General features: G+C 44.6%; 1 protein-coding gene across 10 annotated transcripts in view; it reads left to right on the top strand.

Moving 5' to 3' along the window:
- NUGGC (nuclear GTPase, germinal center associated) overlaps positions 1-19,489 on the top strand; it is a 66,046-nt gene that overhangs the window by 25,919 nt on the left and 20,638 nt on the right. For all 10 annotated transcript variants that reach the window (XR_012417168.1, XM_074000567.1, XM_065519018.2 and 7 more), the window contains 5 exons: positions 3,363-3,538; positions 5,681-5,699; positions 7,493-7,582; positions 13,220-13,325; positions 15,447-15,580. Coding sequence is in view for 9 of the 10 variants with exons in the window: in XM_074000567.1 (XP_073856668.1) it covers positions 3,363-3,538; positions 5,681-5,699; positions 7,493-7,582; positions 13,220-13,325; positions 15,447-15,580 (525 nt within the window). In the remaining variant the exon portion in view is untranslated. The remainder of the gene's footprint in view (positions 1-3,362; positions 3,539-5,680; positions 5,700-7,492; positions 7,583-13,219; positions 13,326-15,446; positions 15,581-19,489) is intronic.

The following is a 19,489-nucleotide window of genomic DNA, read 5'->3' as shown; positions in this document are numbered from 1 at the left end:
AACTTGCAGGAAGAGAGGGACTGGGGCATGTGATTGAGAAAGGGCACGGTAACAGAGGCACTCTGGAGCAGAGGGTGGGAGGAACACAGAAGCCCAGGAGCTGGAAGGGGACTGGGAGCGAGGACCTGCATCAGTGAGTTGTGAGCAGCACAGCGGCTGCTGAAGAATTCAGTTCTTTAAACTCCACAGGTTTGTTTAGATGAATGACTATGCGCCAGGGGAGCTTGCTGACCACGGCTTCCAGTCACAATCTAGAGCAAGCTCTACCCTCTGCCCTGATTGTACAGATGAAGACATGAAGGCTCAGAGAGGGGAAGTCACTTGTCCAGGACCACACAGCCTTGAACTGGAGAGCAGGTTTCTTAACTTCCCTGCTGGGGCTCTGTCTACCCCACCTCCCCCAGGGCACACTGTACTTTATCCACCTCCTGTAGGAGGAAGGCAGTCCCTGTGTCCTTCCCCTTGGTCGGTGGCTCAGGCCTGGCCTTGTGAGCCTTAGTTTCTGTAAGACCTCGGGTCCTGGGGTGGAAGTCGTGAACCTTGGCTAGTTCCAGGCCTGGCCAAGAGAGCAACAGCCCAGGAAGGCTGCCAGGGCCTCTCCCTGGACGGAGCCGCGGCTGCAGCCAGTTCAGATACACTGGGCAGCTTATCAAAGCCGGCAGCTCTGGCTCAGAAAATGTGCTCTGAAGAGGTCAGGCTGAAGCGAGGGATGGTTCCCAGCGTGCTCTGCCTGGCCCGGCTCTCCTGCATTCTTGTGGGTTTTTTTGACCTCCTCTCACAAGAAGTTACTCAAGACCCCACTCTTTGCAGGGAGAACAAGACAGTCGCCCTCCCTATGTCTGTCAGGCTGCCAGCCTTGCCTTCCCTAAAACCCATTATGAATTCAGATGTCCCTGAATCTGATCTGCCACTTAGAAGTCATGTGACTTGAGGCATGTCTCTGAAGCCCTCTGAGTCCCATTCTCATCGCGGGGGCCTGGGGAGATGCAGGTGGCGGCGGTGGGGTGCCATCTCATCTACTCCTACGTCTGGCAGTTCTGGTTTTATAGAAAAACTTTTTTGTATCTTCTGCGACACTAACTTTACCAAACCCTGGCAGTGGGGAGCTTTGTGTGGGGTCTGAAATTTAACCACTCCACCCTTTATGGTTGCTGTCCTTTTCTCATGTTAGTGAACACTAAGCACCTGTGGCTTACCAGGACCAAGGGGAATATGAAGGTGATGGGGGCCCTGCCCTTGAGGAGCACCCAGCCTGGCATCCTTATGGCCTTCCACTGGCTGGACCGTTCTCTGCCCACTGTTGACACTGCAGAGCTGGAACCTGCTTCTACTTTTGTTTTGTTTTGTTTTGTTTTGTTTTGTTTGTGACAGCATCTTGCTCTGTTGCCCAGACTGAAGTGCAGTGGCACAATCATGGTTCACTGCCACCTCGACTTCCTGGGCTTGAACAATCCTGCTGTCCCAGCCTCCCGAGGATCTGGGCTACAGGTGCCCACCACCACACTTGGCTATTTTTTTTTTTTTTTTTTGTAGAGATGAGATTTTACCATATTGCCCAGGTTGGCCTTGAACTCCTGAGCTCAAGTGATCTGCCTGCTTTAGCCTCCTGAAGTGTTGGGATTACAGATGTGAGCACCACATCTGGCCCAGAGCCCAAAGCTTTTCTAAGTTGATTATAGTTTGGGAAGCAAAAGGACTGTAATGGTTTTTATTTTCTTGCCTAAGTCAAAGTCCATTCACGTATAAAGGAGAGACAGGATCCATCGTCGTGTGGCCCTATACGAGTCTCTTTACCACTTGGGCCTCATTTACTTCCCTATAATCCAAGGGATTTGCCTAACTCGAGAAACTGATGCTTTTTAAGCAATGATTTATGGAGCCAAAAGGTTCATGGACAGAGGGTAGAGGGTATTATGCAGATGGTGGTTCTGGGTCCTCCACTCCCAATTCAACCACAACAGTTCTGCTTTTTAAAAATCAAGTTTATGTGTTGGAATTCTAACTAAGATTTCATTTGAAAAAGTTTCCCCTGCCAAAAGCAAGCTGAAACCCACTGCCCTGGATCAAGGTTTCTCAACCTCTTGACATTTTGGGCTGCCAGATAATTCTCTGTGGGATGGGGGCGGGAGTGGGACTGTCCTGGGCATTGAAGAGTGTTTAGCAGCATCCTCGGCCTTTACGTGCAAGTACCCCCCAAGTTGTCAGTAGTAAAAATGTCTCCAGACATTGCCAAATACAGATACTCATTGACGTACCATAGAATTGCATCCTGATAAGCCCACTGTAAGCTGGAATCATAACCATCATTAGTCCCGATTGTCCTGGACTTACCAATCGTTCAGTAAACTCATTGTAAAGTTGAAAAGAAAAATTGTACGCTGAATCATCATAAGTTGGAGACTGTTTATATCTTCTGGGGCACAAAAACTCTACCAGTTAAATACTACTGGTATAAAGCAAAATGATGATTTAATTATCAAGTCACAAACTTGTCACCCCTTCGTATGCAAAGCACTGAGGAACCACAAATGAACTCAATCCCTGAGTTGAACCACATTTTCATTTATGTAGAGGTAAGACAAGAATAACAATGCAATTAGAGAAATGTCACAAGGCTATGCATGATTATCACGTGAAAGTTGCATATTTAATAAAGCAGCATTTATGTCATTAATATGTTGTTATTTCATGTTCTTTGCAACTTGTCATATGGTTTCTGGCTCCCTGCTGCCATCTGGTGGCATTGTACTAAACATGCAGGGGCAGTCAAACATCAAAAATGATGCCGTCAGGTGACAGCTTGGGGGTATGTGCGCCACCAAACTTAGCTCTGGAAAAACAAGAATTTTCCCCAGGGGACAACTGAGATAAAGCAAGCCAGTGATGGATCTGGGACTGGGACTGGAGGACTGATTTAGGGAATTCTGTCAATCTCTAATGGCATAAACTACTATGAAGCCTCTCCTATGTGCTAAGCACTGGGCTTGAGGTGAGGTGGATCCCAAGAGGAAAGTTGCAGATAGTCACTTCCCATCAGGGGGCAGAGAGCAGACCTGGTGCAGTCACTGTGTCTCAGAGGCGATGCGGGAGGTAAGTCCAGGTGTTATAGGATGCAGAGACTAGCCCATGCTTGAGGGGTCCTTCACAGTCTTGAGGGACAGGTGGGGGCTAGGCAGAGACTGTGGCCAGGTAATTAACAGAACAAGGCACATATGAGAAATGGCACGTAGCTCAGTCCAGCTAGTGCACAGAGTGTGGTGGGGAGCGGTGAGGGAGAGGCTTAAGGGATACATTAGGGAATCGGTCCTCAGGAACTGTGACTCCATTCCTGTGCTGACACATGCTGTGGTCATGTTTTGCAGACTATTGACAAGTGCTCAGTGATCTGGGTGATCAGCGACATAGAGCGAGTTTCTGGGGGACGAGCCCACGAAGACCTTCTGAATGAGAGCATCAAAGCCTGCCAGCGGGGCTTCTGTAGGGACGTGGCCCTTGTGGTCACCAAGGCGGACAAACTCCACTTGCCAGAATACCTACGGTATTGTTCTGGGTTCACGGGGATGTGGGCTTCAGTCAGGGGCTTTCCTCTGTGGGTCCCGACTACAGTAGCATGGAGCTTGACTGTGTAACGTGGTTACGGGGCTTCAGGAAGTGACTGTTGGGGAGGAAACAAAAGACTGGGTGACTTCCTGGGACATCAGGACCCTTGGTTGGGTTGTCTCGGGAATCTGAACTTTCCAGGGTAGCTGCTTAGTGCCAAGCTGGTGTCCCCTACACAGCTCTGGGGGTGCTACTCACATGTACCAGATGCAGATGGTACCTCCTGCACTGTGCGATTTGATGATCCCACCTGCTCCACAGATGTAGAAAGTGTAGACACCCCTGTAACTAAGAGGTACAGCCCCATAATCCTACCTGGCAGGGTACAGCTTTTTTTTTTTTTCTTTTTTCTTTTTTTGAGACGGAGTCTTGCTGTGCCGCCCAGGCTAGAGTACAGTGGCACGATCTCAGCTCACTGCAACCTCCATTTCCCGGGTTCAAGCGATTCTCCTGCCTCAGCCTCCCGAATAGCTGGGATTACAGATGCCGGCCAGTATACCTGGCCAAGTTTTGTATTTTTAGTAGAGATGGGGTTTCACCATGTTGGCCGGGGTGGTCTTGAACTCCAGACCTCAGGGGATCTGCGTGCCTTGGCCTCTGAAAGTGCTGGGATTACAGGAGTGAGCTACCGCACCCAACCCAGGGTACAGCTTTGATGTTTCAGGTTTTTGTACTCCTGAGCTTTTTAGAAATCATTAAAAATTATTTTTATTTTTATTTTAAGTGCCAGGGTACATGTGCAGGATCCGCAGGTTTGTTACCTAGGTAAATGTGTGCCGTGGAGGTTTGCTGCACAGATCAACCCATCACCTAGGTATTAAGCCCAGCATCCCCACCCAGAGACTCCTGAGCTTTTTAACTCACTTGGAACAAGTCCTCAAAGTTTTAGAACTTTAGGCGAAGGTAGATGCGTTTTCTAAGAGCTGTATTCTAACAAATAAAAGGTAAGCATTTGTGGGCTTAATAGATGTTGATTTCCATGGAGAGCTCTGCTGTCGCTATAGCTAGGAAGACTATAACTAACCTTCTATATTGGGACAATTTTGAGAGTGAGAGGGGGTGTGATTAGTCCTTAGAGGGGATCAGCGGGCATAAACTGGGGTTTCCTGTATCCATGGGGTGTGTGCTCACGGGATGTAATGTCACGGATGCGTCTCACCTCCAACAGGAGCTCCTTTACCACCCCTCCACCATTTCCTCCACACTCACTGAAGCTTAGGTCTGACTGCCGTCTTCAGGAATTCACTTGCTGTCATGGTCTGGGTTGGAATTGCAGCTTCATTTTTTTCTCCTGCATTTCTCCTCATCTCACCCCACCAGAGAATATCTCTAGCCCTCCCTTTCCAATGCCAACATTAAAATTAACACAATTAGGCTGGGTGTGGTGGCTCACACCTGTAATCCTAGCACTTTGGGAGGCTGAGGTGGGCAGATCACAAGGTCAGGAGATCAAGACCATCCTGGCCAACATGGTGAAACCCCATCTCTACTAAAAAATACAAACTAAATTAGCCGGGCGTGGTGGTATGTGCCTGTAGTCCCAGCTACTCAGGAGGCTGAGGCAGGGGAATCGCTTGGACCCAGGATGCGGAGGTTGCAGTGAGCTGAGATCGTACCACTGCACTCCAGCCTGGGTGACAGAGCGAGATTCCATCTCAAAATAATAATAATAATAATAAAATCTAATTTATTAATAATAAGCATTTATCGAACATGGGTAGGGGCTGTGGATTCAGAGGCACATTGCCCAGTCTTTGAGCTCACCATCTAAAAGAGGGTTAAAGGTTATACATGAAGGAACAAGCCAGGTGCTATGGGAACCCAGGGTGAGAGGGCTGCATTTTTGACTGGGACCGGGAGTGAGGTCACAGAAAATGTTCCAGCTGGCCATTGAGAAATGAAGGCATTTTTTTCAAGTGGACGCTGGAGGTGGGTCAGAGGAGAGAGCATCGGGTCAAAGAAAGAGCTTATGAAAAGGCACGACACAGAGCAGTATGTGCTGCTTTTAGGGAAAGTCAAAGACTGCAGTGACACATCGTAAAAGTTAAGTAATTGTTACATTTTCCTAATTTCATTTCAGAGAAAGAAAGGCGGGAAATGTAAGTATGAACTAGTTTTTAATTTTTTATTACCCCTGCTCAGTCAAAAATCCACACATAATTTTTGCTTCTCCAAAAACTTAACTACTAATAACCACAGTTGATTGGAAGTCTTACCGTTAGCATAAACAGTCAGTTAATACGTATTTTGTATATGTATTATGTTCTGTATTCTTACAATAAAGTAAGCTAGAGAAAAGAAAACGTCATTAAGAAAATCATGGCTGGGAGTGGTGGCTTATGCCTGTAATCCCAGCGCTTTGGAAGGCCGAGGTGGGCAGATCACGAGGTCAGGAGTTCAAGACCAGCCTGACCAACATGGTGAAACCCCGTCTCTACTAAAAACACAAAAATAAGCTGGGCGTGGTGGTGCGCACCTGTAATCCCAGCTGCTCAGTAGGCTGCGGCAGGATAATCACTTGAACCTGGGAGGCGGAGGTTGCAGTGAGCCGAGATGATGCCATTTCACTCCAGCCTGGGCAACAGTGAGACTCTGTCTCAAAAAGAAAAAAAAGAAAGAAAATCATAAGGAAGAGAAAATACATTTACAATACGGCACTGTATTTATCAGTAGAGTAAGTTTACTTCATCTGTTTACAAGATGAATTGTACATCTGAAATGACAGGCAACAGCAGCTGCAGACCTCAATCTACGGCACATATGAAGCGGTTCAACTTTTTCTTGCAATGTCATGACTTTTCTCTGCTACTTGGGAGCTGCTCCAGGATCATTGGACTTCAGATGGGTCCCATGGTGTTATTCAAGATTTAGGGTATTGCACTAAACAGGCTGCAAAATACATGAGAACTGCAAGAGATCACTTTTTATTGCCATATGCAATTTACTGGAGTGATGAACTGCTTTCGTGGAGATGATTAACATCACGTGGCGTTGGGCGTTTTAAGTAGATAGTTGCAACACTTGAGCTACCACAACAGCAACAGGAGGTGGCTCTGAAGTTATTACAGTAGTATAGTGTGTACTACAGTTAATTTTACACAGTTATGATTTAATACTGCATCTTAATGCTTGTTTACATTTCTCTTGACTGCAAATGGTGCCATGTACAGTCTATAGGTGTTTATAGAAGTTTCGATAAATTTTAACTTTTCATAATAGAATCGTTCATTTCATGGTAGTACATGATCAAATATAAACTGGGATCTACATCTATTTTATACATTCATGACATACCTTTTTCTTAACTTTTTGTTATTTCTAGGCTACAGGGTTTGTCTGTGAGTTTTTTCAGATTGTCGCAAATCTTCAAAATGTTTTTCAATTATTGAAAAAGAATCCACGTATAAATGGACCCACGCAGTTCAAACCCATGTTGTCCAAGGGTCAACTGTGGTTTTTTTCCTTTTGAAACGGAGTCTCTCATTCTGTCGCCCAGGCTGTAGTGCAGTGACACAATCTCGACTCACTGCAACCTCTGCCTCCTGGGTTCAAGCGATTCTCCTGCCTCAGCCTCCTGAGTAGCTGGGACTATAGGCATGTGCCACCATACCTGGCTAATTTTTTGTATTCTTAGTAGAGATGGGGTTTCACTGGATTAGCCAGGATAGTCTCGATCTCCTGACCTTGTGATCCACCTACCTTGGCCTCCCGAAGTGCTGGGATTATAGGCATGAGCCAACATGCCCGGCAACTGTGTTTAATTCTAATACAGTGCATGCATATTTGACTGTCTGGACCAAATGAAGATCTGCCAAAAAAATGTGCATCTTGCCACCTCATTACTGTTGATAACACTGCTCTCTGCATGCTTCTATTTCCTTTCACAACCTAGCAAGCTATTCAGAGTCAGCGAGAGGCTGTTTTAGAAAGAAATGAAATGATAAAACTACAAAGGACTAGAATTCTCAAGGAAAAACTGAAGGTGAGTTAACAGGTTTCCCTATGTGTTTTTCTGTATCCCAGCGACTAGATTTTGAGATACAAATGTATACCTGGTATTGTGTAGTTGCAAGGGCAAAAGCTTTGGAATAGACAGTTTGTTCGTTTGGTTTGTTTTGTTTTTGAGACAGGGTCTCACTCTGTTGGCCAGGCTGGAGTGCAGAGGTGTGATCTCGGCTCGCTGCAACCTCTGCCTCCCAGGTGCAAGAGATCCTCCCACCTCAGCCTCTCAAGTAGCTGGGACTATAGGCATGCACCACCATGTCTGGTCAATTTTTGTAGTTTTTGTAGAGATGGGGTTTCACCATGTTGGCCAGGCTGGTCTCGAACTCCTGACCTCAGGTGATCTGCCTACCTCGGCCTCCCAAAGTGCTGGAATTACAGGCATGAGCCACCACGTCTGGCCTATAACAGTCTTATACAACTATAAAACTAAAACCAAGTTTAAGATAAAATATAAACAAAATAACATAAGGGATATATCAGAGTAAGTACAATGTGACAGATGATATGTTTGGCTGAAACAAAATCTTCGGTATTGGATTCAGTAGTAAAAACATCTGGCCAATGTCCAGCTCTATATTCAATTTCTTTCTGTATTTTGTCTTCAATGATGTTGATACAGAAAACATTTGCTGTACAACATGGAACTGAAAATTTCAAAGCTTTTGTTTCTAGCGCAGTATCATTAGGCCTCATGCTTAAGCCAGAATATTGTACCAGGCAATTATTGAATGCCAGTTTTAATGAGGCAAAACTTAGTAAAGCTGGTTGTGGTCTCCTGAATTGTTCTTGTTGGTATTAAAGAAATATGCATTGTATGAGTGCCTGATCATATTATCCCTGGAAATGGAAACATGGAATACTTCAATACACAATTTACAACTATGCCAGTAAACATGCCAAATTGGTTTGTATAAGTTAGGGCCTGGGCGGCAGTACATCAGCTTGCAGGGTGACTATAGATGTCACTGCTATGGTGCAAGTTCTTCTGAGGCCTCCAACACACACCTCTGATGGCAAGGTGATACCTTCATTCTCCAACCACTTTATTTCAGTTTGAAATATTGTGAAACCTTGACTTGTGCTACATGCCATCGTTTGGAACTTTTTTTTTTTTTTTCCCCAGACGGGTCTCACTCTGTCACCCAGGCTGGAGTATAGTGGCGCAATCATAGCTCACTGCAACCTTGAATTCCTGGGCTCAAGCTATCTTTCTGCCTGCCCTCCACTCCCCCCGACCCCCACCAGCCTCCCAAGGGGTTAGGACTACCGGTATACCAGTATGCACCACCACATCCAGCTAATTTTTAAATTTTTTGTAGAGACAGGGTATGTTGCCCAGGCTGATCTCTAATTCCTGGGCTCAAACAGTTCTGCTTGGGCCTCCCAAAGCACTGGGATTACAGGTGTGAGCCACAGTGCCTGGCCTTGGAGCAAATTTAGTTTTAATCACAGGAAACATGAGATGGAAGTTCTTTATAAGGCGTTCCTTGAGTTTCCGTCACTTTTTTTCTTTTTTTTTTTTTTTGATGCATTTGAGATAGGCAGTCACTTTGCACATACCTCAGTATCAAAACACAACCCACCTTCATCTACATGTGGATGTCTCCCTTTCCTAGGTCCCATGAAGCACTTAAGTGTTGCTTTGCAAGAAAATCTGGAATTACTGTCTACTCCACCAACCACGAGCATTTTTTCCACTAACATCAAATATATGCCCCACGTTTCCATTTCCAGGCCTTTTGATGTAAAGGCCTGGAAAATGCTGACCTTTCAATGCTGAATCATAACATAATCTTTTAAAAGGCATATTAAATGGCAGTTAAGTAATGCACACAACTCAGTAGAAGGAAGGGCAATGTGAACAGCTGTGACCACGTTTGCCATGTGCAGTGTATGAGCCTCCTAAGCACCACAGCTAGGTGGCTTGGAACAACAGAAAATTATTCTCTCCCAGTTCTGGAGGCTGGAAGTCCAAAATCAAGGTGTTAGCAGCACCATGCTCCCTCTGAAGCTGTGGGAAGGATCTGGTCCAGTTCTCTCTCTGCTTCTGGTAATTCCTGGCTTGTGGCAGCACAACTCCAGTCTTCATGTGCCATTCTTCTTATGTGTGTGTCTCTTTATCCAAATTTCCTCTTTTTTTAAATACACCAGTCATTGGATTAGGGGTCCACCCTACTCCAGTATGACTTCATCTTAATACATTTTATCCTCAATGACCCAATTTCCATATAAGGTCACATTTTTAGGTAATGGAGACTAGGACCTCAACATGTGAATTTTGGAGGGGAATATATTTCAACCCATAACACCCAGGCAGTGACAACCACCTTGTGACTGCCACCTGCCCTACGGCAGTTGCAACATACATCTCAATTTCAAAAATATTAAACGGGAAACAATGTGCCTCTTAGTATTGATAAGCTGTGGTCACATGTCAGCTGAAATTATGTGGTTGAAGATTGGGGATCACAATGTAGTTATGGATTTGGGTTATTAGTTTGAGATTCAAGACTGAGACACAGGCACATAGATCCTTCCAAGATGTGTGATTTGGGCCCCATCCTATAGTAATGCAACTTTTCAGCTCCACATCTTTTCTTATTACCTGGTATGTTACGGGTCACTTGACCTCCCCTTAAATTTTGCCTTGACCCAGTTTTTTGTTTGTTTTGTTTTTTTGTTTTGTTCCCGTTGCCCAAGCTGGAGTGCAATGGTGCGATCTTGGCTCACCACAACTTCCAACTCCCGGGTTCAAGCAATTCTCTTGCCTCAGCCTCCCGAGTAGCTAGGATTATAGGCATGTGCCACCACGCCTGGCTAATTTTGTACTTTTAGTAGTAGAGACAGGGTTTCTCCAGGTTGGTCAGGTTGGTCTGGAACTCCTGACCTTAGGTGATTTGCCCACCTTGGCCTGCCAAAGTACTGGGATTACTGTGGTATGAGCCACTGTGCCTGCCCGCCCTTCCTTCCTCCCTCCCTCCCTCCCTCCCTTCCTTCCTTCCTTCCTTCCTTCCTTCCTTCCTTCCTTCCTTCCTTCCTTCCTTCCTTCCTTCTTTCCTTCCTTCCTTCCTTCCTTCTTTCCTTCCTTCCTTCCTTCTTTCCTTCCTTCCTTCCTTCTTTCCTTCCTTCCTTCCTTTCCAGCATCTTCCTCTGTTGTCCCAGCTACAGTTCAATGGCACAATCTTGGCTCACTGCAGCCTCCAGCTCCCAGGCTAAAGTGATTCTCCTACCTCAGCCTCCTGAGTAGTTGGGACTACAAGTGTGTGCCTCCATGCCCGGCTAATTTTTTGTATTTTTAGTAGAGATGGGGTTTCACCATGTTGGCCAGGCTGGTCCTGAATTCCTGAGCTTATGCAATCTGCCTGCCTCGGCCTCCCAAAGTGCTGGGATTACAGGTGTGAGGTACCGTGCCTGGCCTCCCTTTTGGTTTGAGTTTCCCCATTTTCTCCTCTTTCACATACAGTATCTTTCTACAAACTTTAATATATTGTGTTACGTTTTATTATGATAAGCCATGTGTTTAAATTAGAGCAGTGTCTAATGTTTCTGTGGTGTAATTTAATAAATATCTACTAACATCTTGGATCCTACCTCCAACTATAGCTGTTTCTACTTATCTTTTACAATAATATGAACACTTTATACTAGAGTCACTTCATTGACACTATAAAAACATTTCTTTTTGCTACAATAAAAAGCATAAATGTTAACTAATCTTCAATAATTTTTAGAAAAGTTATACAAGGTTTACGTCCAGATTTTAAATAATGCAAACATCTGGGCACAGCTAAGCACATGCCTTTCTTGGAACTGTTTTAAAACCCTACTTAAACTTAATTCTACATTAATTTCATCTCCCAGTAGAAAATAGTTTCAGCTTTCCCTAAACTTTTTCCTAGAGTGAAAACTCTATCAAAGCAAATTCTCAGCAGATAGATTCTTTATGCAACTTCAGCTGACTCTATAAGAGGGTTGGTGGGGGTGGGCCTCTGGCAGTCTACACAGATATCTGTGTTCCAGCCTTAACTACATGTGCTTCCAGGTTGCCAGGGACACGGCTTCTCACCAGTCTCAGTGGACTGCAGGGCGTCTACTCACTCAGCTCTTTTATATCTTTACATCAGAAAGAGATTGACAACTCTCCACTGGTTTCTACCTCCCTCAAATACCCACACCCACACATATACATTCTATAGGTGAATGTTTTTCTCTTTTTTTTTAAGTGAGAAGAATGAAAGAATATGGAATGCTATTTATGTATGACTTCTCCATAACAATGTTTTTCTAAGCATAAAAAAAGACCTTCTCAAATAATTCTTAATTGCTTGACTTTTTTTTTTTTTTTTTCCCCGAGATGGAGTCTCTCTCTGTCACCCAGGCTGGAGTGCAGTGACACGATCTCAGCTCACTGCAACCTCCACCTCTCGGGTTCAAACAATTATCTTGCCTCAGCCTTTCGAGTAGCTGCGACTACAGGTGCACACCACCACACCTGGCTAATTTTTGTATTTTTTAGTAGAGGTGGGGTTTCACCTATTGGCCAGGCTGGTCTCGAACTCCTGACCTTGTGATCCGCCCACCTCGGCCTCCCAAAGTGCTAGGATTACAGGTGTGAACCACCACGCCCAGCCAATTGCTTGACATTTAACATCATAATTTGTTTCAACATTAGTCTGCATTAAAATGTGTATGATCACTCACTACCTAAGAAATTGTTGCTTTTATAGGACTTTAGTCAGGTTTGTGTTGTGTTGCACTTGGAAATATTTAACAACTAGCTCTTTGTTTAAAAAAAATCCCTCAAAACAAACAAATGATAAAAAAACAAAGGGCTGATGTGTACCATTTGCCAATTCCTGTGGTGTAAATAGGAGTTAGTGGAGATTAGGACCTCAACATGTGAATTTTGGAGGGGGATACATTTCAGCTCATAACATGCAGGCAGTGACAACCACCTTGTGACTGCTACCTGGCCTACAGCAGTTGCAAGATGCATCTCAATTTCAGAAATATTAAACAGGGAAACAATGTGCCTCTTAGTATTGATAAGCTATGGTCACATGTCAGCTGAAATTACTTGATTGAAATTTGGGGATCACAATGTGGTTACGGATTTGGGTTATCAGTTTGAGATTCAGGATTGAAACAGTCCCACTATTGTCAATTTCAAACTACCAGTGTGACGTCACGGAATGCAGAGTAGGAAAGTGATGTGTGCTGTTGGCTTTCAGGAACTGGTACGAGCTGGCTGCAGCACGCCACTGCCCATTCCAGACATGTGCTTCTTTTTTGAGAAATGATCCTGGTATTATTACCCCTCTGAACATTTAAATACACCTTTGAACTATTATCTCTACACATTTTCTTCTAGAATTGATATTTAACTCCCAAGACAATAGTTTCTATGCAGCAGTTCCCTCATAACTTCTGACCTTGTTAGGACTGGACAGATGGCAACACCAGACCTTGAGAACATTGTCTGTTCCCAGAGGGGGCCATGGAGAACTGAAAGTGAGTGAGCTGAAATTGGCTGAAGGCTCTTGTGGGTCCTGTGCATGATTGCCTTTGCTGTGGTTTGAGTTATTCTGTTTTCTGTGTGACTCTTTCACTTCAGAGAAAACTGCCAGCTGACTTCAAGGTTCTGGAAGCCTCAGATCTGGTGTATACAGTCAGCGCCCAGGAGTACTGGCAGCAGGCTCTCCTCACCGAGGAGGAAACGGGTAATTTATGATTTTTTTTAATCTCCAGCACTAAAATTCTCAAGATCAAGTGGCACTTAAAATTTCCTGTTCTAGAACTTTTTGTGCAACACAATTTTTTCCAGCTTGCCACGGTTTCAATATCAATTGCAAATAAAGATATTTTCTTGTTTGCATTTTTTTTTTTTTTTTTTTTTTTTTTTTTGAGACAGTCTCGCTCTGTCACCCAGGCTGGAGTGCAGTGGCCGGATCTCAGCTCACTGCAAGTTCTGCATCCCAGGTTTACGCCATTCTCCTGCCTCAGCCTCCCGAGTAGCTGGGACTACAGGCGCCCGCCACCGCGCCTGGCTAGTTCTTTGTATTTTTTAGTAGAGACGGAGTTTCACCGTGTTAGCCAGGATGGTCTCGATCTCCTGACCCCGTGATCCGCGCGTCTCGGCCTCCCAAAGTGCTGGGATTACAGGCTTGAGCCACCGCGCCTGGCCCTTCTTTGCATTGTTACGGTGTCAGAGACCACAATTCCTCTGGCCTCCAAATCTTACCATGGGTTGGTAAAGGTCAAATAATTGGGTTGCTGGATGTGGTGGCTCACCCCTGTAATCCCAGCACTTTGGGAGGCCAAGGTGGGTAGATCACCTGAGGTCAGGAGTTTGAGATCAGCCTGACCAACATGGTGAAACCCCATCTATACTAAAAATAGAAAATTAGCCAGGCGTGGTGGTGCATGCCTATAATCTCATCTACTTGGAAGGCTGAGGCAGGAGAATTGCTTGAACCCAGGAGGCAGAGGTTGCAGTGAGCTGAGATTGCGCCATTACACTCCAGTCTGGGCAACAAGAGCAAAACTCTGTCTCAAAAAAACAACAAAAAGCCAGGGGCAGTGGCTCATGCCTGTAGTCACAGCACTTTGGGAGACTGAGGCAGGTGGATCACCTAAGGTCAGGAGTTCAAGACCAACCTGGCCAACATGGTGAAACCCTGTTTCTACTAAAAAATATAAAAAATTAGCCAGGCATGGTGGCGGGCACCTGTAATCCCAGCTACTCAGGAGGCTGAGGCAGGAGAATTGCTTGAACCTGGGAGGCGGAGGTTGCAGTGAGCTGAGATCGCGCCATTGCACTCCAGCCTGGGTGACAAGAGCAGAACTCCATCTCAAAAAAAAAAAAAACTGGGTTATTTCCTTAGTCCCCTCCCACCCAGCTATGGGCATTTTTAGAATTATTTTGTGAGGGACTATTGTATATTTTGTCTGCGAGGCAGGGAAAGCATAAGGCATGGCTCTTTCTTCACAGAACTTGAAATATGGATGAGGAGCTAATACTAACCCAAGTGCAGAAATTGAAGTAAAACTGAGGCTTCGTTAGTTGCTGCTGACGGTTGAGTGCAACAGCAGCCCGGGGAATCTAGAGCTCTGTGTGCATTAGACACTCAGTGGAAAGTGGGTGGGCAGGCAGGGTCAGGACTGCATTGTCATCTGAACTTGACAAGGCTTGCGACGTGCATGCATTTTAGTAGACGTGTAGGTATGTGCATGGAGGTTAAGGAGTAGAAGGTGTGAAATGTTCCCAGAGATGGGGGAACTGCTTGATTAAGGGTATAAAAGACAAAATTAGCATGGTATATGGAAGGAATAATATAGAGAAATTGCTACATATGGGAATAATGGGAAAAAGGACAGGAATCCTGTCACATCTAGAATCCTGCATGTCAGAGGTTCTTCTTCCTTTCTACAGCAAGCATGGGCTATTCCGGTGTTAAGGGCTAGTTGACATAGAAAAGTCTAGGGGGACTGAAGGGCTGAGACTCTAGACTTGTGAGCACTTTGCTTTACCTCTGTAAGTGATAGCTGTCCAAAGGAAAGACCCCATGTTTTCAACCAGCCTATTCTTTTCCATGTGGTTTTTTTTATACGGCTAAGTAAAATGAATATGCAGTATTGCTGATCTACGATTCATCACTGTCATTGATCCTAGACACGGGAAAAGTGCTTTTCAGAAAGGTTGATTCTGTAGGCATCCAGCCCACTCGGGATCTCAACTCTAGTTCATTCAGACCGCCATCTTGGTCTTTCAACTTTTATGAATTCTATTGACCACAAACTTGTGGCCTTTTACAATTATTTGTACTGTCTGTGAATTCCAGAAATCCCTAAGTTAAGAGAATACGTCAGGAAGAGGCTCTTGGACAAGAAGAGGAGGACGGTGACCAAGTATGTGACTGAAGCCTTTGGCCTGTTGCTCCTCACAGATAGTTTCAGCTCCACACAAAACCTGCCGGTATGGAAGACATTGGGTTTTCATATTCTCCCTGTACCTGGGCAGGACATTTCCTTTTACCAAGTTAGAAAATTAACTTATGATATTTTTTCTTTTCATGTTAAAGGAAGATACGAAGTTCAGAGAGTCTAAAAGGACAAAAAGATAATTAGAAGGTTAAAATCATAACGTTTGGGTAAAAGATAAAGGAATAATATTTTACCTGGGACAGATGGGCTGAGAGAAAAATGTCAAAATAGTAGCTATTTTCCATCTCTCCTGAGACTCGAACAAGGTGGAGCATGCATGTTTAAGCGATGGCAGGCGTGATTTGGCTTGCTTCTAGTGGAATACAGACTCTTCTTGGTTATCCTGGAGAGGCGTGCTTATGTACACAGTCCAAAAATATTTCATCTGTTTCTGGTGCTGTCAGAATCTCAAGCTCAGAGGAGCGTAGGAAAATAATGTGAGAGGATGGAAGCTCGGAGGGAATTTCAGTAGAGTTTTGATAGTTATCTTCACTGGCAAGAATGCAGGCCTTCTGAAAAACTAGTTAAAATTACTTTTCTCATAGTAATTGACATATTTATCTCTTCATGGATGATTTCTTTTTAACCCTAAAATAAGAGGGATAAGCTACTAGATTAGAGACTTGGGGGGTTTTGGAGAAAAACCTCTTACCATCATCAGTCACCAGCTGTGTTGTCTCCTTATGAGAGATGGAATATACAAAGACAGTGGCTGGACCATGTGTAAAAGTAGATCTCTGACCCACAACCTGCAGCAATCTGCCCAGAAACCAACCTCTTATCTACAATAAACAGCCCAGGAAGCCTTCTGTCTGTAAGTCAGACTTGCAGGAAGTCAAACTGCTATCTCTAATAACAATCCAGGAGGTTGAAGAATAACTCTGTTAAACAATCAGCACTAGATGGCCAGGACTTGATGAATAACTTCCCTAATCTCTTTCCCTGCTTCCAACTTACTACCAACCGGAAAAGTCAAATGTCTATAGCTAACCAACCACATTGGCTGCTCTGCTTTTAGCTAGCCCGTCTCTAGTGTCCCCAGGCCAACAACCTCCAATCAGGGCACCCCTGAAGCCTTTCCTTTTGTCCACCATGAAGCTTTTCCACTCCCCTGCCTGCTTTTGAGTCTCTGCTAAACTCAAATAATGGTGCCGACTCCATTGCTGTAGTGAGCTCTCAATAAACAGCCTCTGCCTATTCTTATTTGGTTGGTCCTCACTTACTTCCACGCTTGCCTTCACCCGTCAGATGTGCACAGTCAAGGTGTTTGTCTCCTTGTTATGCCGGAACAGGGAAGAGGCAGAGGAAGTACATGAATAGGGCTCTGTGAGGGGTCGAGGAGCTGATCCTGAGGATGGGGAAGGTGGGCCAATGGTGACCCTGTGGGGTGGCAAGGGGAGGCAGACACTCGAGACTTGACTTCCACGTGGGAGTAAGCAGTGCCACCTGGAGCCTTTGGTTGTGTATAAAGGCTTGTAAAAAGGCTTTAGTGGTGTGGGATCTTTCTTCTGCATAAAAGGGGCATATAGAGCAAAATTCAATCTTTTTTTAATCATATTTCTTATGGTTTGTTTTGGTCTAGTTATACAAGACAGAAACAAAACCAAACTCTTGGAATGTGATATTTTCTCATTTGACTTTTGTCTGCTGAAATCGTTGGGGAAGGATTTGACCTTCCAATTTCCCAAAGCAGTTCTTCAGGGTGAAATTTGTCTCTCAGCCCAGCACAAGATTGCTTTTGGAAGTGCTGATGGAAAATGAATCCGAGGTGGGCTGTGTGTGGTTGGTGTATTTTACAAACATAAGGACAAGGCATTTTGCCATCAAGGCCGGAAGTGCCCACCCCACATGCTTTTCTTTGCTAATATGGAAGTGCAGTGCTCAGAGGGGCTCAGATTCACCCTTGCAGCCAGACTCTAAGCAGCAGAAAACACAGAGGAGAAGGGGGCTGACTGGCAATTCTGCAATAGCTATGTTAGGGAGTTGCTGGAACTTTGCTCAAAATTCCTTGGCCTTAGATATTGGTCTTACTCTTAGCTCTTTGATAGAAAGTTGGAAGGCAAGAATTTGTCAGTTCCTTTGAATTTTGAAAAATCAAATCTAAATATGTGTGTGATTGATTTTTTTTTCAAAGATGATCACTGAAACCAAAAATTTAGAGTTTGAGTAGTGATTTTAAATAAACAATCATTATTTTTAAGAATTCATAGGAAGTTGATGATCACATCTCAATGTCAAATGAAGTCTGCGTTTATTCACACTAAGGGCCAGCTTCTCTGTTTCTTATTGTTCTTTTGTTCTCCACTCTTCCCTTTCTTATCATTCTTTTGTTTATTCAAGAGAGATTTATTGACAGTGAGGCATTGTGAGAATCATGCCCATAGTTTTTGTTTTCATGACTTCTTTCTTCTTTCATTTTCATCACTGGTGACAACACAAATTCAAAAGAATCTAAAGGATGTCCTGGGAAAAATGCTTTGTAGAATTCTTAATGGTGAAAATGAGGAAAATTCCTGGGGTGCACCGAATTCTAAACAGTCTCCATAAACTCTAAAACGTATTTACTCCAAGATTCACCAAGTTTTAGAGTGTGAGGTTGTTTTCAAGATCATTCAACCCAGTTCACTTACTTTAAAGATGATACCGTTGAGAACCAGAGAAGTTAAATTACCTATATCATGTCACACATCGATTCGAGAGCTATTTCTGTCTATTTGGAATAGAATTTAAAAGCCCAAATTATCTCGCAGTTTCTCTGGGCCCTGCATTTAATCCAGAAATGTCTGTGGGTTTTGCTGTCTGTGCTGTGCCCTAGAATAAAAGAACATGACTAAGAGCCTGTTCCTTTGGCAAGTTTCTATCCAGGGAAGGAGACACAGAGAATGAGAGAGAAGTCATATGACAGGAGACGTGCTATGGTGCAGGACTGTGGGAAGTGCAGTGGGAGAACAGGACAGAGAGCCCCACCTCTACCTGGGCACTCAGGGAAGGTGCCTCATGGGAAGGACCTTTGAGCTTTGTCTCGGGAAGAAACAAAGATGAAATCAGCAAGGCCCACAGGGCACAAGATGAACAGCACACTTGCGGAATAGCAGCAAGTCCGGGGGTAGCTACTTGGCAGGACATGTCGGGCAAACAGGGATGGTGGTGCTAGAGAGGTGGGGTGAGTTCTGGCTGTGAAGTGCCTTAAGGACCAAGCTGGGGAGTGTGGCTCTGTCTGCTGCAGGCACTGTGGGGCCCACCAAGGTTCCCATGCAGGGAACAACACTATGGGTTACCAGTTTGGCACTGTATTAGTCTGTTTTCATGCTGCTGATAAAGACATACCTGAGACTGGGTAATTTATAGAGAAAAAGAGGTTTAATGAACTCATAATTCCACGTGGCTGGGGAGGCCTCACAATAAGGTGGAAGGCAAAAGGCACGTCTTACATGGCGGCAGATGAGAGAAATGAGAGCCAAGCAAAGAGTGTTTCCCCTTATAAAACCATAAGATCTCATGAGACTCATTGACTACCATGAGAACAGTATGGGGGAAGCCAACCCCATGATTCAGTTATCTCCCACCAGGTCCCTCCCACAACACGTGGAATTATGGGAGCTACAATTCAAAATGATATTTGGGTGGGTATACAACAAACCATATCAGGCACCTAGGAGTCAAGGCTTTCTCTGGTGGTCACTTCCTTGTATTATTTGAATATATGTTTTCTCCCTGATTAGACTGTATTCTTTGAAGAAGGAAGCATGGATTTATTTTTGTGGTCCTGTAGCTTTGCTATGCAAAGTGTGGTCCATAGCTCAGAAGACCAGCATTACCTGAGGACTGGCTAGAAATGCAGAATCCCAGGGTCTTGGATTTCGGATTTTAAGATCTCCTGTTGATTTGTATGCACATTAAA

Source organism: Macaca fascicularis, chromosome 8, assembly GCF_037993035.2.
Source record: "Macaca fascicularis isolate 582-1 chromosome 8, T2T-MFA8v1.1".
NCBI classification, from domain to species: domain Eukaryota; kingdom Metazoa; phylum Chordata; class Mammalia; order Primates; family Cercopithecidae; genus Macaca; species Macaca fascicularis.
Note: the sequence above shows the minus strand (reverse complement) of the source record. Positions and strands in the feature narration are given on the sequence as shown.